General features: G+C 49.3%; 1 protein-coding gene across 3 annotated transcripts in view; it reads left to right on the top strand.

Moving 5' to 3' along the window:
* The window catches only part of SMAP2 (small ArfGAP2), a 38,929-nt gene that overhangs the window by 14,549 nt on the left and 4,672 nt on the right, over positions 1-19,708 (top strand). For all 3 annotated transcript variants that reach the window (XM_044424820.1, XM_044424821.1, XM_044424822.1), the window contains 6 exons: positions 8,797-8,930; positions 10,392-10,477; positions 11,703-11,781; positions 13,521-13,601; positions 16,787-16,865; positions 19,257-19,351. In XM_044424820.1, the coding sequence (XP_044280755.1) occupies positions 8,797-8,930; positions 10,392-10,477; positions 11,703-11,781; positions 13,521-13,601; positions 16,787-16,865; positions 19,257-19,351 (554 nt within the window). The remainder of the gene's footprint in view (positions 1-8,796; positions 8,931-10,391; positions 10,478-11,702; positions 11,782-13,520; positions 13,602-16,786; positions 16,866-19,256; positions 19,352-19,708) is intronic.

The raw sequence follows: 19,708 nt of genomic DNA, 5'->3' as shown, positions 1-19,708 counted from the left end.
GCACAGCAGTCCAGGAGCCACCCTTTCTTTCATGTTTCTTTCAAACATCTTCCATATTTGGTGTTGGGTGCTAGTATATGGCATCATAGCTGCAAAATCAAGCAACTGCCCATTTAGAGATTCAAAACTGCAGCTAATGAGTGTTATGGTAGCTTATACTAATGGTGATTGTACAGCAAAGAACAAAAAAGCCCTCTTTGTAGAATCCTTGTAAGAGGTCCGTTTCCACAGCCAGCATGGCTAGCACCTCTCACTCTGCCTTTGGGGCTTGTCCCAGTAGAAAGCCTGACTGCAGTCTGGGCTTTTTGCCTTGCTACTTGCCCTAGAAAACATGGTTGAGTTAATACTTCTGGGCTTTTGAGACTGCAGAGTTGTAGGGTTTTTCTGCAATGCTCCAGTGAAAATCCGAATGGTTTGCCTTTTCAATGTATGACATGCATTTATAGTTAAATATGCATGCGCAGAAGTAAAACACGAGATTTTACTCAGCACCTAAAACACTTCAGAAAAAGCATGTTTGACCTCACTTCTCTGAAATGATGCATCTGATGGTTCTTTAGTCTAGCATACAAAAAGCAGTGCAGGGTTTTTTTTTGTTTTTTTTTTTTGTTTGTTTTTTGGCTTTTGGGTGCCACCAGATTCCTTGTTTGCTGCAACAGACTTATTTTATTTATTTATTTATTTATTAAAACATTTTTATGCCGCCCCTTCGCCGAAGCCTCGGGGCGGCTCACATCACTAAGTTAAAATAATTATAATATAAATTAAAAATATAAATATGAAATTAAAAATACAACAATACAATATAAAATAAGCCACCCTGGCCAGATAAAACCAATAATGTTAACAGTTAAAATGCTGCTTGAATAAAAAGGTCTTCGCCTGGCGCCGAAAAACAAATAACGACGGCGCCAGGCGGACCTCTCTGGGGAGCGCGTTCCATAACTTAGGCACCACCGCAGAGAAAGCCCTCCTCCGAGTACCCACCCTCCTAATTTCTTTCATGGAGGGTTCCCGGAGAAGGGCCTCCCCCGCCGATCTCAAGGGGCGGCTGGGCATATATGGATGCAAGCGCTCCTTCAGGTAACCAGGACCCAAGCCGTTTAGGGCTTTATAGGTCATCACCAACACCTTGAATTGGGCCTGGACTTCAATGGGAAGCCAGTGAAGCTGACGGAAAACTGGAGTCATGTGAACACAACGCCCAGTCCCCGTCAGCAGCCTGGCAGCTCTGTTTTGAACCAGTTGGAGTATCCGGACCATCTTCAAGGGCAGCCCCACGTAGAGCACGTTACAGAAGTCGAGACGGGAAGTCACCAATGCATGTGTCACTGTCGCGAGGCAGTCGTACTCCAGATAGGGGCGTAGCTGGTGGATCAGCCGAAGCTGGAGGAAAGCGCTCCTCGCCACTGCTGTCACCTGAGCTTCTAGTGAAAGCTCCGGGTCGAGGAGCACTCCCAGGCTGCGGACCTTGTCCCGAGGAGGGAGTGCAACCCCATTCAGAACAAGGTTCAGTTCACCCTCTCCAAAGCCCAAACCACCAACCAACAGGACCTCCATCTTGTCTGGATTGAGCTTCAGTTTATTGGCCCTCATCCAGCCCATTACCTTGGCCAGGCACCGGTTCAGTACAGCCACTGCCTCACCTGGATTGGTGGAAAATGAGAGGTAGAGCTGGGTATCATCAGCGTACTGATGGTTCCGCAGCCCACACCTCCTGATGACCTCTCCCAGCGGTTTCATGTAAATGTTGAACAGCAACGGGGACAAAATGGACCCCTGCGGTACTCCATGGCATAACTGCCATGGCGCAGAGCCATAGTCCCCCAGCACCACCTTCTGGAACCGGCCATTGAGATAGGAGCAGCACCACTGCAAAGCAGTGCCTCCAACCCCCAATCCCGCAAGCCTGTCCAGAAGGATACCATGGTCGATGGTATCGAAAGCCTCTGAGAGGTCCAGGAGAACCAACAGGGACGCACTCCCCCTGTCTTTTTCCCTGCACAGGTCATCGTACAGGGCGACCAAGGCAGATTCAGTACCGTACCCGGGTCTGAAGCTGGACTGAAATGGGTCCAGATAATCAGTTTCATCCAAGAGTGCTTGGAGTTGTCCCGCCACCACTCGCTCTAACACCTTGCCCAGAAACGGGATGTTGGCCACTGGTCTATAATTAGTGGCCATCTCTGGATCCAGTGATGCCTTCTTCAGGACCGGTCGGACTACCGCCTCCTTTAAAGGGGCAGGCACCCGACCCTCCCTCAGAGAAGCGTTAATCACTTCCAAAATCCAGGTCCCAATCCCGTGCTTGGAATTATTTATTAACTAAGATGGGCAAGGGTCCAATAGGCAAGTGGTGGGACGTATTCGTCCAAGCACCTTGTCCACATCATCGGGCCGCTTTTGGCAGCTCCTGCTCATTGTAAATTGTTCTGCAAGAGGCATGGCTGAAACAGGTGATGAGGCAGGGTCAGTAGCTCACTGGATTTCTCTAGGACAGCTTTCCCCAACCAGATCTTCTCCAGTAGTTTTGGATGACAACTCCAGATGCTTTGGACTTGCTGGTTGGAGCTGATAGAAGCTGGTCCAAAGCATCTGGAGGGTACCAGGTTGAGTAAGGCTGTCATGAAGATGACTGTAGCATGTTGATGTCTGGTCATCAGAAAGAAGATACTGCTGACATGCAGGTTCTCTTTAGGTGTCTGGCTATCATGGGGAATAGAGCAGATGTTCTGGGAACACTTAATACTAGTGTGCGGTTGGAAATGCTTGGATGGCAGCAGTCCATTACGAGGATGGGTGTTCCTGATTTTCCGAGTGGCCATAACGAGCACGACAGGTGGTCAGGCTCTCTGCGGTTGCTCTGGGCCTCCCACCACGTCCTCCTCCCTCAGCCTTCCAGGTGGTCTTGCGAGGAGACTGCAGGGAGGAACAAGATCCCTCTTTCTGACAGCTGTTGTTGCAAGCTGACGTTGGCTTGTTGTGGCTGTCAAATAGTCTCTGCCAGGCAGGCAGGACTCATGCCCTGGCATGCAGTGCGGAGGATGGGTGAGCTCTTGTGCCAGGGTGCCTGGCCCACTCCTGGCACAAGGGCAGGGACGGAGAACTGGGTGGAAGGCAGAAAGGAGCAGCCAAGTCCCGCTCCTCTGCCTTTGGCTTTCTGTCCAAGGGACTTTTCTCCAGCAGGAGTGGGGGGAGGGGGAACCTGGTCTGGGTGACAAGGCACCTCTGTCCGCAGGTCCTTGCCTCGCCCAGGGCTCCTTCCCTGCTTCTGCTGGAGGCAAAGGTGCTCAGGCAGGAGCAGGCAAAGGGAGCTTGGACTAGGCTGGGATTCTGGGGGGATGGAGCCTCCCTGCCCAGTCCGGGTTCTCCCTTCTCTGCTCTTACTTGAGCACCTTTCTTTCCAGCAGTGGCAAAAAGGGGCAAGTTTGCTGTTCCCTGCTCCTCCTCGGGAGCAGGGTGCTGTGGCAGGCACCAGACCGGAGAATCCAGCTTTCGCAAGAGTGCCCTTCTCCCTGGCACTTGCCTCCTCCTTCCCAAGGCAGCACCTCCCAGCTGATTCCTGGAACCTGTGTGCGAGAGGGTTGACCTCAGGGGTAAGCGGGGAGGCAGTCACTGGGCAGCATTTCTGCAGGCGTTCGGCCCAGCTCTTGCCCCGAAGAAGATTTCAGGAGCAGGAGATGGAACTAGCCATGGCGCCTCTAACAGTGTCACCACTGCTCAGCCCTATTCTCTGGAGACTGCCAATGTTTCCTCGGGGTTGACAGCCACACTAAGTGGTCAGTCCCCATGGCTGCCTTTGGTTAATTTTACAAACCACCGTGGGTTCCTCCCCCACCCCACCCCATGGGTTGCTTGTCACGTTGGGTGGGTGCAGTCATTGTGATAGTAACTCACACCAGTGCACGTGCTTCAAAAAAAGCGTTCTTCGCACTTGCTGTGTTTCCTCAGCAGACCTGTTGGCATCAAGAAGCTGGACCTAACCTGCCCCCTAAGCATCTGTGGTGTGAGTCCGTTTCTGCTTTGCCTAGTCTGCAACCAATGCAATGCTTACATTTCCTGCCCAGCACTGAGCTTTTTAAAAATGTCCCTTACAAGTTATAATGAAAGCTGATAACTTTAAACAAGCTTAAGAGCTCTCTGGGCTCTTAACCCCCCCCCCCCCATCTTGGAGGATTCAATGCATATGCTTAACAAAAGGATGTTTACTTAACCATCCATTATTTCAGGGTTGTGTGCAAAATGCCCATCTGTGCCATCACTTGCGGTTGAGGTTGAGGGAAACTGCCATTTTGGAGGCAGGGTTGCTCAGAGTTAGTTCCTCTCTGCTCCCAGTAAGAATGCTGTTCTGGTGCAGTTAATAGCTCTGCTGTCTTTCCCTCGGCAGGCCCCCTCGGCAGCACCCCTTGCTGTAAAGCTAGGCCAGACTACCCATGTGGCGGGCACTGGGGAGCAGCAGAACTGAAATTTCTGACTGTAGAGCTTTCTTACTGATGGTGTTAGAGGTTTTGAAGCGGAAATTTACTCTCAAAATCTTTCTCCCTTGTCTTTTTAGAGAAGTGTGTTAATAACTTCCTAATTCTTGTTTTGTTTTTAGACCCTTGTGACTCTGCAGAGCACAGAAACTTCGCATAAGGGAGCTGACCTTTATTTACTTCTCCTTTAGCAGTGAAACCCAAAGGGTTTTTGTTGTTGTAAAAGCAGTCTTCTGAGAACAATGGGAACTTCCCCATAAGCATTACTTTGGTGTTGCTGGAAAGTCCTAGTGTGTTTCCAGATAGAAGTCTCCTAGTGCTAAGTTGTGAAGTTATTCCATCTTCTGTAATGGTTTTGTTCCCATGCAATAGAAGCCATTTGAGAGCATCTCTGGAGACTGATCCAGCGAATAAAGTACGCTTTACTTTGGCCTTCCCTAGCTGAGGTCTATAGCTCAGGCTTGCAGAGGCTGCTGCTGCTTTTCTCTTTGTGGGAGGGCAGGAAAAGCGTCAGCTACACGTTGCTTTTTCTAGAGGTTTTACCTTCTGTCTTCCTATATGTTGCATTATACAAGTACAGGTGGTGTTGCATTATAGTGCAACTGCTCAATTACACAACTTTTTTTGCCGTATGTTAATATTTAATATCTCATTGCCCATGCTCTAAAAAAGAGTGCAGAGGGGGAAGCTGCAAAAATGGCTACAAATCAAGGGAGTGGCCCTGGAAGACCCACCAAAGTCTTGGCTTATGGTGGCCAATAACTAAAGTCTGCTGTTGGCTTTTCCTGGGCAGCAGAAAGAAGACCAGCATCTGTTAGGAGAGTCTGGGCAATCTGCAAAAAGGAGAATGGCAAGGATTTCTGATTCCCAGGGGTCTAACAAGAGCAACAGCAAAACCGTTCTCTCTCGCCCTCCCTGACTCCCAACCCCTACGGCCTTAAATTGCTGAAAAATCGTGTGGTGGAGAGGGTTGACCAGGAGTGGCATTCTGCGTGAAAGGCTGTGTGGGCTTAATTCTGCGACGGATCCCAGGGCCTCCCTCAGCACCTGCTCTGTGGTTCATTCTTGGTGTATTTCTACCCACCTGAGCCACTCTTCTGCCCTTGGGGCAGATCAGGGGGCTGTGGGTTTCCTGCGGTCCTTGCTTTACCGCCTCTTAGCTTTGTTGCATCTGCATTCTAACAGGCAGCATTTTTAGAACCTACAAAGAATGTCTATTGTACCATGAATCCTTCCCAGTTTCTCCCCTGCCCATGGATGGGTCCCTTGTACCTGCATTTTAGCGCTGCTCATCATTGTGAAACACTTGCAGTACAGGTGCTACGGCTTTTGTGAAAGTTTGCATTGTGTTTGTGGTGGAGCTGGCAGGTGGCTGTTTGTGTTTAGCCAGTCACAGATGTGTTATTTATATGGCCGTCCCCTCCACTGAAGCTGGCATGCATGCATTGTGCTTCACTTTATACAGGAAATGGTGCGGGAGACTGTTCTCACCTTTGGGATCCTCCTTGCTGCTTCTGTTGGATCAGTAGTTGATGGAGGGGTGAGAATGCTTTAGCACACAGGGCTGAGACATTTAGCATTTCTACCGTATTTCCCCCTGCAGATGTTCACACCCTTTCCCATTATCTTCATCATGTGTGCAGCAACCTTGTAAAGCAGTCCAGCTGTCCATACCAGAGATATGAAGAGCTAAGGGTCTTTGCCGTGCTCCCCTCCTAGCAGTTTCATGGATGAAATTAGATTTAAATGGCTGAATTCACACCTCAGTCTTGTGACAAATCAGCTGGTATTCTCCAGTTTGGCTTAGAATGGGTTTCCTCCCAACATGCATACCTTTCAGAATTTTTCATTCGGCGATGGATCACCTGTTGCTTTCCACCCACAAGGGAGAATACACCACATGGCTATCTTGGTGAAAACAGCTTGTGGGGTGATTTGGGGAGCAGGAGGAAAAGGTGTCAAGCCACGTGTTTCTCTCCCCCTGCCCTGTTCCCCCAGTGAAACTTGCATCTGCCTCCTAGGTGCTTTTCAGATTTGTTGTTGTTTGAATAAGAAGAAACGGCCCTATATATCATTTGGCCACTGCTTTCTTCACCCACGATCCTCGTTTCAAATGGAGGCCTTAATGAGATACCAAGGTGGGTCGAAGAACGTATGTAAAACAGAGCCCAGAGGGTCGTGGGCGAGAATCCATGCTGAGGTTCTTTCAGTGACTTAGACTTGGTCCTGCTGCCCAGCACCCAAACTTGCTATCAGCACTCAAGGTTAGGAAATAGAATAGTAACACACACAATCAGGATGCTGTGTGAGTTCTGAGTTCACATGCTCTGTAAAACAGAGGTGGGAATGAAAGCCAAATGTGGTCAGCCAGCCTGAAAAACTTCTCCAGCCTGAACCTCACTGTGTGATGGGGTAGTGCTTCCCATCAAGGTCCAGCACCTGCAGCTCACACCTGAAGACTAAAGCAGCGTATGAACCTCATATGGGCAGGCACGGAAGTATTCCATTAGCGCTATATCTGGCTTGTTAATCTCTTTCAACCATGTAACTGCTAAATATAATGGGCTTTAGGTCTAACCCTAAATGATTCCTGATAAACCAGCAGGGCCAAAAGTAGATTCAAATATATTGGTGCATGGCTTCTTTTTTCCTTGTTCAGACCATGGTTTCTCTGGCTTGTCAAGGGTTGTGTGAGATTTTATGGGGCAGGGAGCGATTTAGGCTTTTGCCTTGGGGCACTTATATTCTGTTTCCTTGAAAGGCAGGCTTGGGTGTTCAGAACATTCCAAAAAGCAGAAATTCAACAAGTGCTGGAGACAAACTTATTGATCCAAATATGTTTCTTAGGAATACTTCAAATATGACCTTGTGTTCTTGAGGGCGACCCTACAAAGTAGGTCAGTTAGTATTCTCCCCCACATAGCAGGTGTGGGGTGAGGTGAGGCTGACAGTGTGTCTGCTGAAGACTCCATGTTGTGCATACGGCAGAGGCAAACTCTAAACCTAGTGCACCTGCAGAGTGTCTGCCAGAGCTCTCACCAGGTAGCAGGTGTGTGTGCCCCATTAAAAGCCAGGTCAGATGGAGCAGGTTGGTGGGGCTGCCTCATTTCAGGAACTGAAAATCATTCTGTCTGGGCACTGAATGGGAGCCTTTGCGGTGAATCTGACCCTGCCAACGAGTGAGTCTTGGCAAACCATGAGAAGTTTGCACTAAGGTTCGAGCGCTTTGTGGAAGCTGCGGGGCTGTCGGACAAGTGTCTCATGGAGGAGAATCATGCAATTTGGGGAGACCTGGGGGGTGCTGACAGTTGCCTATATTGGGATTGGGGGAGGGATTTCTCCCCTTGCCAGTCACCCTAGGTCACTTAACAAGCCTCCTTGAATTTAGCCATGCCGTCTTGGCAGGCTGCCCTTTGTGAAACTTGGACAAGGCTGCTCTAAACTCGATGATCCTGGCTCTCCAACTGGACTTGTGATTTCCAAGGCATTATGGGCCTGACGGTGCAGAGCAGCGTAGGTGGCAAGCAGATTCCATCTCACACTGCTGGCACTATTCAAGGCCACTGATCGTTCTGTTTCAAGGGCGTGCGAGCAAAGTGAACGGCACCTTGTGGCCTTGGGTAGTAATTTTTCTGCTGCTCTGCAGTGCTGTTCCTTGCTGGCCTGCGTGGGGAAGAGTCGTGGCTGGCTTTTCAATGAATGAAAGGGACCTCTTTCTTTCCTTCTGCCCCCAAAACACCAGACTTGGAGCAAGACTTCCGGCTGTGTGGGGGCAACATTCCCCACCTGCAGTCTGGAGAGGTGTGCATGTGTTGATGAAGCCTAAATGCAAAAGGGAGCAACCAGATGTGGTTGGTACAAATATTTTTACCTGGTGATTGTGCATATTTGCAAGAGTTCTTCGAGCACAGATAAATGTTCTAGTCTTCGCTTTACTGAAAAAGTGATGTTTCTCCTAAACAGCCACTCTAAACATCATGGCTCTATCATGGATTTGTCAATAGAGGTGGTGTGGAGGGAGGGCCGCTGGTGGACACAGCCGAAGCCTGTAGAAGGAAGAGAAGGAGAAAGGAACTGCCTCTTCCTGCCTGCTTACCTGTTCTTTCCCTGCCCCTTCCAGTTTTGTACCTGTTTAAGAGCCAAAGCATGGGTAGATTGTTTCCCAATCCTCTGTCTACCAGCATGGTAATACATGTGTCAAAGCTGCTCTGCACTGTAAATGCGAATGCTTCAGAAACGCCCGCTCAAGGCAGAGGTCCTTCCAGATGGCTGCCCTGGTGCTCAAAGTGTGCGCGTGACCACTTCCTCTGTACTTCCACAGGGCCAAGATGGGCGTCATGGAATATCGGTGTGTTTATCTGCATTCGCTGTGCTGGAATACACAGAAATCTGGGTGTGCACATCTCCCGAGTAAAATCGGTCAACCTGGACCAGTGGACACAAGAGCAGATCCAGGTTAGTTGCAGGAGGGGGTGTCCTTGACTGCCACTTGGACGAAAGCCTCGCCTGGTGTTTTTCCTGGGACGGGGGGTGAGGGTGGGCAAGGAGTCCTTCATCTTCTCCTCTGTAGTCCTGTTCTTCCACCTGCATCAAAAGGGAGTCTTGAGCTCTTTAAACAGAAGTTGAAGTAAAGTGGTGTCAAGTCTGGCCGAATCCTCTGGGCTACCCCAAGTCCCTGCGCTTAGAAGATGTGTGTGCTGGAGTGAAGGGTTCCAGCTCACCTTTCTCCTCACGTGCACTTGCACAACAGGCCGCATGGTTTCCTTTTCCACCTGCAGACTCGGACTGTCGGAAGTACTGTAGCCACTGTATTGATCTAGCCTTTATCTTGGCCTGCAAATCCCACCTGATTTCCAAATTAAAAATAAAGGCTGTCCCTACTTCTCACTGTTGTCACGCAGTTAATGTGCAGCACCTTTTTTCCTTGGGGACGGTGTTCCCTCGGTCCTGCAAGTCTTATTCTGTTGGTGCAGGCCTGGAGAAGCATGCAGGTTGGTGCAGGCCTGGAGAAGCATGCATCAACGAAAGCCAAGGCAGCTGAATAAGATCATGTGGGGTGAATGTGCGGCTTCTAGAAACATTCTCTGCCCCTGCCCCTTATTGCTGTTCCCCAGATCAGTGAGCTTGTTCAGAAGAGCAGGGCATGCATGCTGCAGAACCCAGGTGTGGCAGCTTGCACATCCTCTGAAAAGCAAAAAAGGTGGCCTTTGTTCCCAAGCAAATTGCCTGTACTGAAGGAAGCCATTGGTGCTGCTCCGTCAGGATGCAGTGGGGCTTCTGTTGCTCATTCTTGACTGGAGGGGAATGAACTTCCATCTGGGAACAGCTGAAACTAAGTGTGTTCCTGTCAGTGTTCTCTGTGGCTTGTCTTGATTAATAGAAGCTAGGCCATTGAAAAGCTTGCAGAGCCCAGCTGCGGGAATCTGGAACAGGCAGTCATGAGAACAAGACAGGAGTAATATTTTGGGGCAAGATGCAGGCACTGTTAGAATAATGAGACCTTTACTTCAGAGGGAGAGAATTGTTACAATAAATCTGTCATTTTATAAAACGTGGTGTCCTTTGCTGGGAGGACAGAAGCAGCAGGGTATTGCTTCTGCTAGTAGTTACAAATGCTGAATTTTATGCTGATCTGCCAGAAACCGAGGACACACATTTATTGCTAAGTCATCACTCCCGTCCACTGTGCATATGGGTGTTCACGCATTTCTCTGGATTTCTTTGCAGTTTTTGAGATGCAGATTTCTTTCCCAACACCTCTTCTTCCTCCTCCACACCGAGCAAGCTTTGTTTTGTTCTTCCAGTCCAGACATATTTTTTAAAAATCTCTTATGTTCTGAGGTTAAGCAAGCCAAAATGAAACGATGGCAAGAAATGACCTAAACATGTGATCTGATCCCATTTACTCAATTCCAGTGCATGCAGGAGATGGGAAATGGCAAAGCGAATCGCCTCTATGAAGCTTACCTTCCAGAGAACTTCAGGAGACCTCAGACGGACCAGTATCCTTCCTCTGCCTTGCTTCCCCAAGAGACCAGGGAAGGTTTTGATGCTGATGCTAAGTCTTCGCTGCAGGGAGGGCTTCCTGCTCATTTCTGCCCTCAGAGGGATCAGTGGGGAGAGCACAGCCCCTCCAGAATCAATGCCAGGGTTTTTTGATTTGGAAAACAAGGCCTCAAAAATAAAACGAGTGGCGGTATTGCCGCTGACAGCAAAGAAAGCAGACAGCCGTGGTCGGGTGCTGTGCAGTGGGGTGCATTGGATGCCGCTTTTATCCCATCGTAAGTCAGGCATTTGGAGCGTGCGCCAGTAGAAGAACACGCTCATTTCTGTGCCTCTGTTCCAGCCACAGAGGGGGATCGCTGGTGGTGGTGGTGGTGGTGGTGATTTAGTGCTAGTCACTCATCCAGACTTTCACCTCAGCCTCCTCCCTGCATCAAGCAGTGTCACTTCATTTGCTGCCAGGGCAGGACTTTAAAGCAGGCATTCTGGGCCCTACGCAGCAGGAGGGAGCCCAAACGCGTAAGGCTGACGTATCGCATTTTGAGGAGGGGTACCTCGCATGCCCAGCTAACGAGCTCCCCTGCCCCCCACCCACGTGTAAGACTGTTATGCCCGGACTCAGAGCTGTCTCTCTTTTCTACTTTTTAGAGGCCATTTCTGTTCGCCTGTAGCATGCAGGACTGACTAGCACGCGCAGCGCAAGTGATGCTAGCAGGAGCGCCTTATCTCTGAGCCAGCCAGCCCTGGCACTCTGGGTGGGCCTGACCGTGGCATGGGCCGGGACAGAAAAGGTGGAGCCTTGGAGATGTGCCTGGGGGGCAGTTTCCTCCAGCCTCCTCCATTGACTGCTGTGGCTGGGGCTGATACGAGTTGCTGCCTGGTGTCGGGGCAGCCAGATGTTCCCAGCCGCTGGCATAGGCCCGAGTTCCATGTGCTTAACAGCCTGGCTAGCTAGATTGGAGACAAAGCCGTCACGCTGCTCTTGGCAGGGGCTCCATAAGTACTGCAGCCCACATTAGAATGGCACGGTCACCTCCTTCCTTGGACTTGCCTGGCCAACTCCGCTGCAGTTACTCAGTCCAAGATCCTGGTCCATATTGTGCTTGTCCTTGTGGCTGTGGGCCATTTACTGCTTGGGCTGTGACTCGCTGCCACGGTTGGCCGTCGTCGTACACAAGCTGTTCACACCTGCGGTTTCTTCCTCCTTAACCTGTTCTTGTGCAGAGCGGTGGAGGGCTTTATAAGAGACAAATATGAAAAGAAGAAGTACATGGACAGGAGCCTGGACATCAACTTGTTGCGGGTTGGTCTGAAACTTTTGCTGTTTCATGAACATGTCGTGTCCAGCTAGGCCATGCTGGCCATTCTAAATTGGACGATAGGTTGCGGTATAGACATTTAATAAATAAATAAATCAGTTCTAACGAGTAGCAACTCTTCCAGGTGGCCTTCCCCACCTGGGTTTCCTCCAAGTTGTTTGGACTGCAACTGCAAGAATGCCTCACCATCTGTGGCCAGTCCTCTTTTATGATTGGGGGCACTTGCCAAGGGCATAGCTGACATGGGGGCACCAGGCTGGAGAAGTCCAGTCTGAGGCATAAAGATGCTTTTCCAGCTCTGCTGAAAAGCCCAGGCTCTCATCTGAGCTCGCACGAGCAGCAGGCCTTCCTCCAAATCACGGCACTGCCATTCGGACTAATTCCCTAATATAGAACAAACCATGCCTGGACTGGGCTTCGGGAAACATTTCCGCCTGCAGGATTGGCCTTCTGCAGCAGAAAGGACTAGAATTCCATCCCCACACTCACAAAGGCACATCTGCAGCAGCAGCATTTCAGCTGAGATTGTCTCTTTGCCAGAGGCTGCTTTCTTGGCAAGTATGCTGGGCCTATGAAGGAACCAACTATAGCCTGAAGTGTTTGCATTTACTCGGTAGGTAGCCAGGTGTGGTAGCCTCCATGCACACAGTTCTCTGGGAGTTAGAAACATAGAAACAGAGCGAGCCAAAAGGGACCTCCCGGGCCATCCAGTCTGACCTCCGGCACCAGCCGGCTCCGCTCACGACATGCCCTCCATGTGGATGTCTAGCCTATCCAGCCTGTCCTTGAACACCCGCATCGATGGGGCCTCAACGACCTCTCGTGGAGTTGGACAGCATATGCTCAGGGAGTCTATGAGGTGTGTCCAGAAAGTAATGAGAATCATATTTTTAATTTGTTACTCAATTTTTTTTACAATTGAACATTGTCTCCTTCAAAGTATGCACCTTGTGAGTGTACACAATGCTCCCAGTGATTTTTCCATTCCTGGAAGTCTTCAAGTGGGATGGCATTCAGAGCCTGCGTCTTTGGACGTTATCCACGCTGCCAAAATGGGTGTCCTTTCAAACCATTCTTCATCTTTGGGAAGATGAAAAAGTCGCAAGGAGCCAAGTTGGGGCTGTACGGTGGATGGGGAAGCACCGTGATGTGTTTTTCAGCCAAAAACTCTTTGACAGCCAAAGCACTCTGACTTGGTGTGTTGTCGTGATGAAGGATCCAAGCTGAGCTGATCTCAACTCGTGCCATCTGTACACTTGTGCAGATGACAGTGCAGCTTCTCCATAAGCTTCCCTCACCATCTCCAACGTTTCTGGTGCACTTTTACCAATTTCACACGATTTTATCGCATGCCGCTGTTCCAGACTCACTTGCATTATTCTTAATACGAGGCACCTGACCAGGGTGTCACGAAAGAGAACGTCTCGACTCTGGCAGGGCTGGAATGCAACTGATCAGTGTTCTAATGTACGCCTGGCACCCCACCCCAAGGGCCCTTGGCCAGCTTCTCCCCTTTGCGAAACCCTTCTTGAGTGTGGAAACTTCATGCTCATTACTTTCTGAACGCACCTCTTTCTGAGTTAAAGGTCTGAGTTAAAGAGCTTGGGAACCAGCAACCCATTGCTTCTGTCATGGGGATTTCTAAGGAACTGGCCTGGGGAGGGAAATGAAGCCTTTAGCTGGTTTCCTTCCCTTCTCACCACTTAATTTTATGTACGTACAGAGAGAAAAAGACGACAAGTGGAAAAAGGAGGCAGCCTGCGAAAAGAAACTGGAACCAATTATTTTTGAGAAAGTAAAAATGGTAAGATGAGCCATGCCGGTGTGCTTTGCGGTTCTTCTAAGCTTCAGCTAGGTGGGTGTCAGCCGTGGAGTTGCATCGGGGTCCTGGCCTGATCTGAACTGCATGCACTCATTCGTTTGCTTAGTTGGGCCCTGAGAAAACCCCGCTTTATGTACAGTACGGCATGCACTTACTGAATAAGTCTGCACGTGACCTTCCAACTGCAACCTTTAGAGCAACTTTTGGAACATGAGTTAATCACAAAGATGCACCAAGTGTCTTTGGGGCTTTTCTTCCCTAGGCTTGCATTCTGTTCTGTAATTTACACATGAGCACACCTGCAGTCTAGTCCTCCGAGGAAATTTGCACCTGCATCCACCATTTCAGCCACCTTCTTCTGCAAATCAAAACATGTAGCAGAAATGTATAGATGTTTGCCACTGGGGTGCTTTTGCTACCCACCCGGTGTAAGCATATTAGGAAAGCTACATATTCAAAATGAGATGTATAGAAATTAGGAGAGAAAAGTATAATATCCAAGATGCATAAAATTCTGATAAAACAAGAGATAAGGGGCATGTTACTAAAAGCAGAGATGGGATAGAGTTACCTAAGAGGTGACAAAGAAAGGAGAATGGAGGCAAATTTTTGACAGTTTCCTTCCAAACAAAAACAACTAAGGGAGGGAGGGCATTCAAATTTCTGCAGAAGTGGTGCTTGACCCTGACAAAACTGGCAAACACAAGGCAGTTGTCACCTCCATGTTGAAAAAGATGTGAAATCAATAGGATGCAAATGTATATGTGGTCAGATTGTAGGAAGGTAAGTTTTGGTACAAGATATTTAAAGAAATAGAAAAAAAAATAACCAAGGAAGAGAGATTTAAAACACCAGAGCTGGCAAAAGAAGAGGCGTTTAAAAGACATAGAATCGTAGAATAGTAGAATTGGAAGGGGCCATGAAAGTCATTGGGTCCACCCCCCTGCTGTTGCAGGACACCAAGTTACACCACCCAACTCCGATGGCTGTCCAGTGTCTTTCTGAATGTCTCTGGTGTGAAAGAGCCCACCACCTCTCTAGGCAGCTGCTTCCACTGCTGTATTGCTCTGACTGTGAGGAAGCCTTTCTTGATATATAGCCTGAATCTGGGTTGTGGCAGCTTGAATTGATCATTCCATTTCTTATACTCTGGTATTAGCGAGATAAGATATAATCTTTCTCTTTGGGACAGCCTTTGAGGTACTTATAGAGGGATATCATGTCTCCCCTCGGTCTTCTTTGCTCAAGGCTGTACATGCCCAGTTCTCTCGGTCTCCCCTCACAGGGCAGTGTTTCCAAACCCTGGATTGTTTTTGTTGCCCTGCTCTGGACCCTTTCTAATTTTATGGCATCTTTCTCAAATCTTGGTGCCCAGAACTGGACACATGGTTCCAGATGGAGTCTGACTAGTGAGGAGTATAAAGGAACGACTACTTTTTTGTGATTTGGAAGTAATACTTCTGTTAATGCATCCCAGAATAGCATTTGCTGTTTTGGTGGCTGCATCACATTGCTGGCTCATAGCCTGTTGTCCACAATTATTCTGAGGGTTTTTTTTCTTTTCCTGTTCTGTTGAGGCATGTATTCCCATTTTGTTGTTATTGATACCCACAGGGCAATTAATAACAAGTAACTGGATGACAGCTCAGATGCTGGCAATATGTAGGGGTAAAGTAATGAAAAACTGACACAAAAGTTAAGAATGTACAAAAGAATAAAGAAAAAAGATACTTCTAGGCAGGTGTTGGCAAAAATATGTATAATGTGAAGAACGAATAATAGAATAATTTTGGAAGAAGCTCATAGGAAACACTGGGGCTTATGAAAAGAGAAAAAGCAATGGAATAGGACAAATTAACACTGATGGATTGGAGAGGGATTGTGTTTTAATATGTCTGTGCTTTATTGTGCTTTCATATGTATTCTTTTTCAAATGTAATAAAATTTTTAAAAGCCAGTCCAGCAGGCGCACAATAGGGCTCCTGGGGTCGCCTGCCTCCTCCTCCTGCTTCTGGATTCCTTCCCCTACAGAGCAGTTGGCTAAAGAATAATTGGGCCAGATCTTCCACTTTGGTTCCATAGGTTGGTCTTTAATTCAGTTCAGTGAAGCCCATTTCCTCAGTGCGCTGGCCAAATGGCTGCCTGCCAGTGCGTGTCGAAAGGGCACTTGGGGTCTGTGTGGATTTGAGTATGTCAGAACTGCCAGTCCCCCCCAGGCTTGCCTGGGGCAACTCCCTTAGACTTGCTGTGCCCCCCTCCCTGGCTAGGGCTGCATCAGCTCTTCCTTGTATGTGTCAGAGCAGAACAGCGCAGTATGTTGCCCTGGCCAGCGCAGGAGCACCTGAAGCTAGGAAACAGTGTTGGAACTGGGACACTCAGGAGAAAAGCAAGTTTGCCTCCTTGGATTCTTTGCAAGAGGGAAAAAGTGGGATGTGCAGGTATTCATAAACAATGAAAACATCACAGGGAGAGAAGACCACACACCTCCATTCAGATTTTATCCATGTCCTCTTTGCAAGTGTGTTGCTTTTCATTGTGCTATGAGTTTTTGTTACTGCATGGGAGCACTGGATTGTCTGTGGTGCCCATGGTCACCACTCTTGGCACCACCAGCTTCCCTGCCTCTCACAATTTTTATTTCATTAAGATTCAGCGATTTGGACTACCTTTAGTTCCAAAAGGATGGCTTATTGTTTTGCAGCTCAAACCCCATTCTGCCTCTCACTTAGGTTCTTGGGCAACTTTTGTGTCAGACTCACCAGTTTGCCTGTTGGGAAGAAGCACGCTGCCCACCCTGTCAACTGGGACAGCTATTTTATGAATGAAACACACACACACACTGCTTGTATGGCTGTCATTTTGTGTGAACTCTCAATTCCGAACATGCCCACCAGACTAAAAAGCTAGGGAGGTCTGTGTTGTCCGAGAATTCTGTACAGCACAACTTACAAATCTTAAGCAGTTCATTTTGGGGAAACGGCAGGGCTCAGCAGTTCTTAGTGAGCGCCGAACCATAGCCTTTACATGTGCATGGGTATTTCGTAACAGACCAGTTGGAATGAAAGACGTTCCCTACTGGTAAGAAGTCGGGAACGCTGTTATTTCAGTTGATGCATCACAGCAACTTTAAGACTTGTCTTTGATTTTTGTGGCTTTTGCTCCATCAGCCCCAGAAAAAAGATGATTCTCAAGCTCGAAAAAGCCCGACTCGATCTTCTGAGCCTGTCATGGACTTGCTGGGACTCGGTAAGCACGTATTTCAAAGAACTTTCTGCCCAAATACTCCTGTGCGCACTGCATACAGCACTGCAGGTCGTGAATGAATGGGAAATAGCAGAGGGCTTCTCCGTCCATTAGTGTTGGAAAAACAACTCACCCCACTGGAAAAGGAACCAAAGGAAGCCCTGTGTGGCTGCACTGCCTGCCTGCAGCTTCTCTTCCAAGTCAGTTCCTCCGTGAGGAGAACAGTAATGGCAGGCAAGCGGCTCATGCAAAATGGCTTGTCCCTGAAGCCGGCACCCTTTTCCTGCCGTGTGAAAGGGGGGTATGGTGGGACCATCCTCTCCAGCTTATGTATGTGGACCAGAAAGCTAGCAGCATTTCTCCGTGGGAGCCAGAACCGTTTGTAATGCTCTGGACTTCCCTGACAGGCAGGCAGGCAGGCAGGCAGGCAGGCAGGTAGGGATTTCTCCATGAGCCAGGTCACTTTGGAAAGACTTCCCCAAGCCTGGACACCTGTAGACCTAGGGATCCAGCTGCCACCTCTGTACTGGTAGGGAAGACCCATTGCCTTCAGAACTTCTTCAGAAGGTTTTTCTGCAGCCAGTTCCACTGGATGTCAGGCAACAATCCCAAATGGAAAGAAGCTCCGGCCATACCATCTGGAAATTCCCCCAGAGCCCCCTGGAGACCACCAGGATCCATTAGCAAACCAGCTGAAAAGTCCCCCTCCCTTGCAGAGAGGAAGGGTCTCCAGCAGAATACCTCCTTCTGCCTGTTGTCTGCAAGCTTTGGCCAGCCTGGGTATTCCGCCGTATTGCAAGGCAGATGGACAGTTGCTCTGTTTGGTGTAGAGCAGCCTTGAGGATGGAAATTGGTCGCAAATCTACTTTGTTCCCTTCAGCTCACACGGTTCTGTCTGCTGCTGCCATTTAGAGCCCTCCCCGTTCGTGTGTTTCAATGTTTATCCTATTTACAGAACAGCAAAGTAAAACTGCAAGTCATGCTTGAATTTCTTGCTGTCTGAACTGTGGTGGTTCATCTTGCTGCATCAGTTCCTTAGTGAGGTTAAGGAAGCAGCTGCAGCTTCTCTTGGAAATGCAGCCTCTTCCTGCGGTATCCCTCCTCCCCCACACCCTTTCCTGGATTTGCAACACTGCTTTGCCCTCGCAGGGGAGCTGCTGGAGAGATGCTCCCAAGCAGGAAGGCAGGAGCGAATCCTTCAGATCCTCCAAGCACTTGCTTTACTGCAGCCTAGCACTGCAGCAGAGGGCACAGTCTGCAGGATCAGCAAAATGCCAAGTGCAGACGGATTTTGATATCGTTGTCGGCCCAAGTGGCGTCCCGTGGGAGCCACTAGGGGTTGGCTCAGTGGGGTGGCCAGTGTGGGGCAGAAGCAGGGCCAAGGGGCCAGGTACTTTCTCGTTCAGGGCTTTTCTGCTGGAAGCATCCATCCTGCAGCTTTACAGAGACCCCTTCTGTTTTCACTGCGTGTCCCCTTTGCATGTCTCCCCCTTCCCCCCGTTTTAATTCATCTGCCTCCCTGTATGTTTTATTAAACAGACACAAGCTGGTGCTGCAGTAGAGCACAACTGCAAAAAACTCACAGCCATTTTCTAGTGCTGCCACATGTTATGGGTAACAATGCGGCACTTTCCTTGCTCTGGAAATGCTCGAAAACATAGGCGAGTCAGTCCCAGAGGATGGCAGCGTCGTGAAAAGGACGGCAGCAGCCGGAGCGAGAGCACATGAGTCCGCAGTGCCTCCTGCAGGAAAACCCTTAGGCCATTTCCAGGCTGAAGCTGTGAATCATGGCTGGCCTTACTCACAGAGGGAAGGAGGCTGTGCCCGGGAGCTCAGCCCGGGAGCTTCCAGCAGGTCTTCTGCCAGGCCTGAGGTTGCCTGTGTGTGCACCGCAGTCCTGCTCAGAGCATGATGTCAGCTGCAACATTCAATTTCTTAGCAATCTTGCCTTCATGTAGAAGTTTAACAGTTTCTACAGTTTGCGGTGACGGTTGCTGAATTGCCAGGTTAGCATGACTGGTGCCGGGTGAAATGCCAGAAGCTGGAGGGTGGCTAAAGAAGAGATCAGGGAGCTGAGCTGGTGAGGCATCAGCCCTGGCTCCGTGCCCTCTCCACAGTGGCCACAGGCAGCATGGCACAAAGGAACAGCACCCCTCCCGATGCTCATGCAGCCTGAAGGAGCGGAGCTGTTTTGGCGCAGAAATCTGGATTCTTAAGAACAGAGTGGATGACTCTGTATGTTGCAGGGGGCCAAAAGGCCCTCAGGAGACAGTTCAGCCAGAGACTTTGCTGCTGTCCAGAGTTTGCCCTGCAGCTGATTTCCACTGGAATTTAGGAGTGACTCTTTAGTGTCAGTCGGCTGCTGCCAAAGCATCATCCCCCCGTCTCTTCCAGATGTACCTGTCTCATCTGCCCTCCCCAATGGCAGATCCAGTGCCTGCCTGGAGAAGGACTTGGACCTCTTTGGCTCCGTGGGCCCCGACAGGAAGGTGAGAAGAGTTGCAGTCATAGACATGCAGAAAAGGATGGGCTTATGTAATTTAATTTGATTTGATTTTAAATAGTTTTGCATCCTCTTCAGTTGCTGCAGTATGATGGCTGCTAAACAGTATGATACATAAAACCCTTTATCTATACCAGGTAATTTAGATAATAAAGGCAATATCCTGATAGAAATTGCAGTCGCATAAGGCATGCATTGCCATCTGAAAGTCCTGCGATGACAAGGACCCTAAGGCTGCCACCCATCATGGAACTGCCTCTCTCACGTGGCGGGTAGTCCGTGCTGACATGACCTATTTGAAAACTCAGTGTTTGGTCCTCAGCAAAGCCATGCGTTTTGGCCA

The sequence above is a fragment of the Varanus komodoensis genome, unplaced genomic scaffold (assembly GCF_004798865.1).
Source record: "Varanus komodoensis strain SLA01 unplaced genomic scaffold, ASM479886v1 scaffold15, whole genome shotgun sequence".
Classification (NCBI taxonomy): domain Eukaryota; kingdom Metazoa; phylum Chordata; class Lepidosauria; order Squamata; family Varanidae; genus Varanus; species Varanus komodoensis.
The sequence above is the reverse complement of the archived record's forward strand: the minus strand, read 5'-3'. Positions and strand labels throughout refer to the sequence as shown.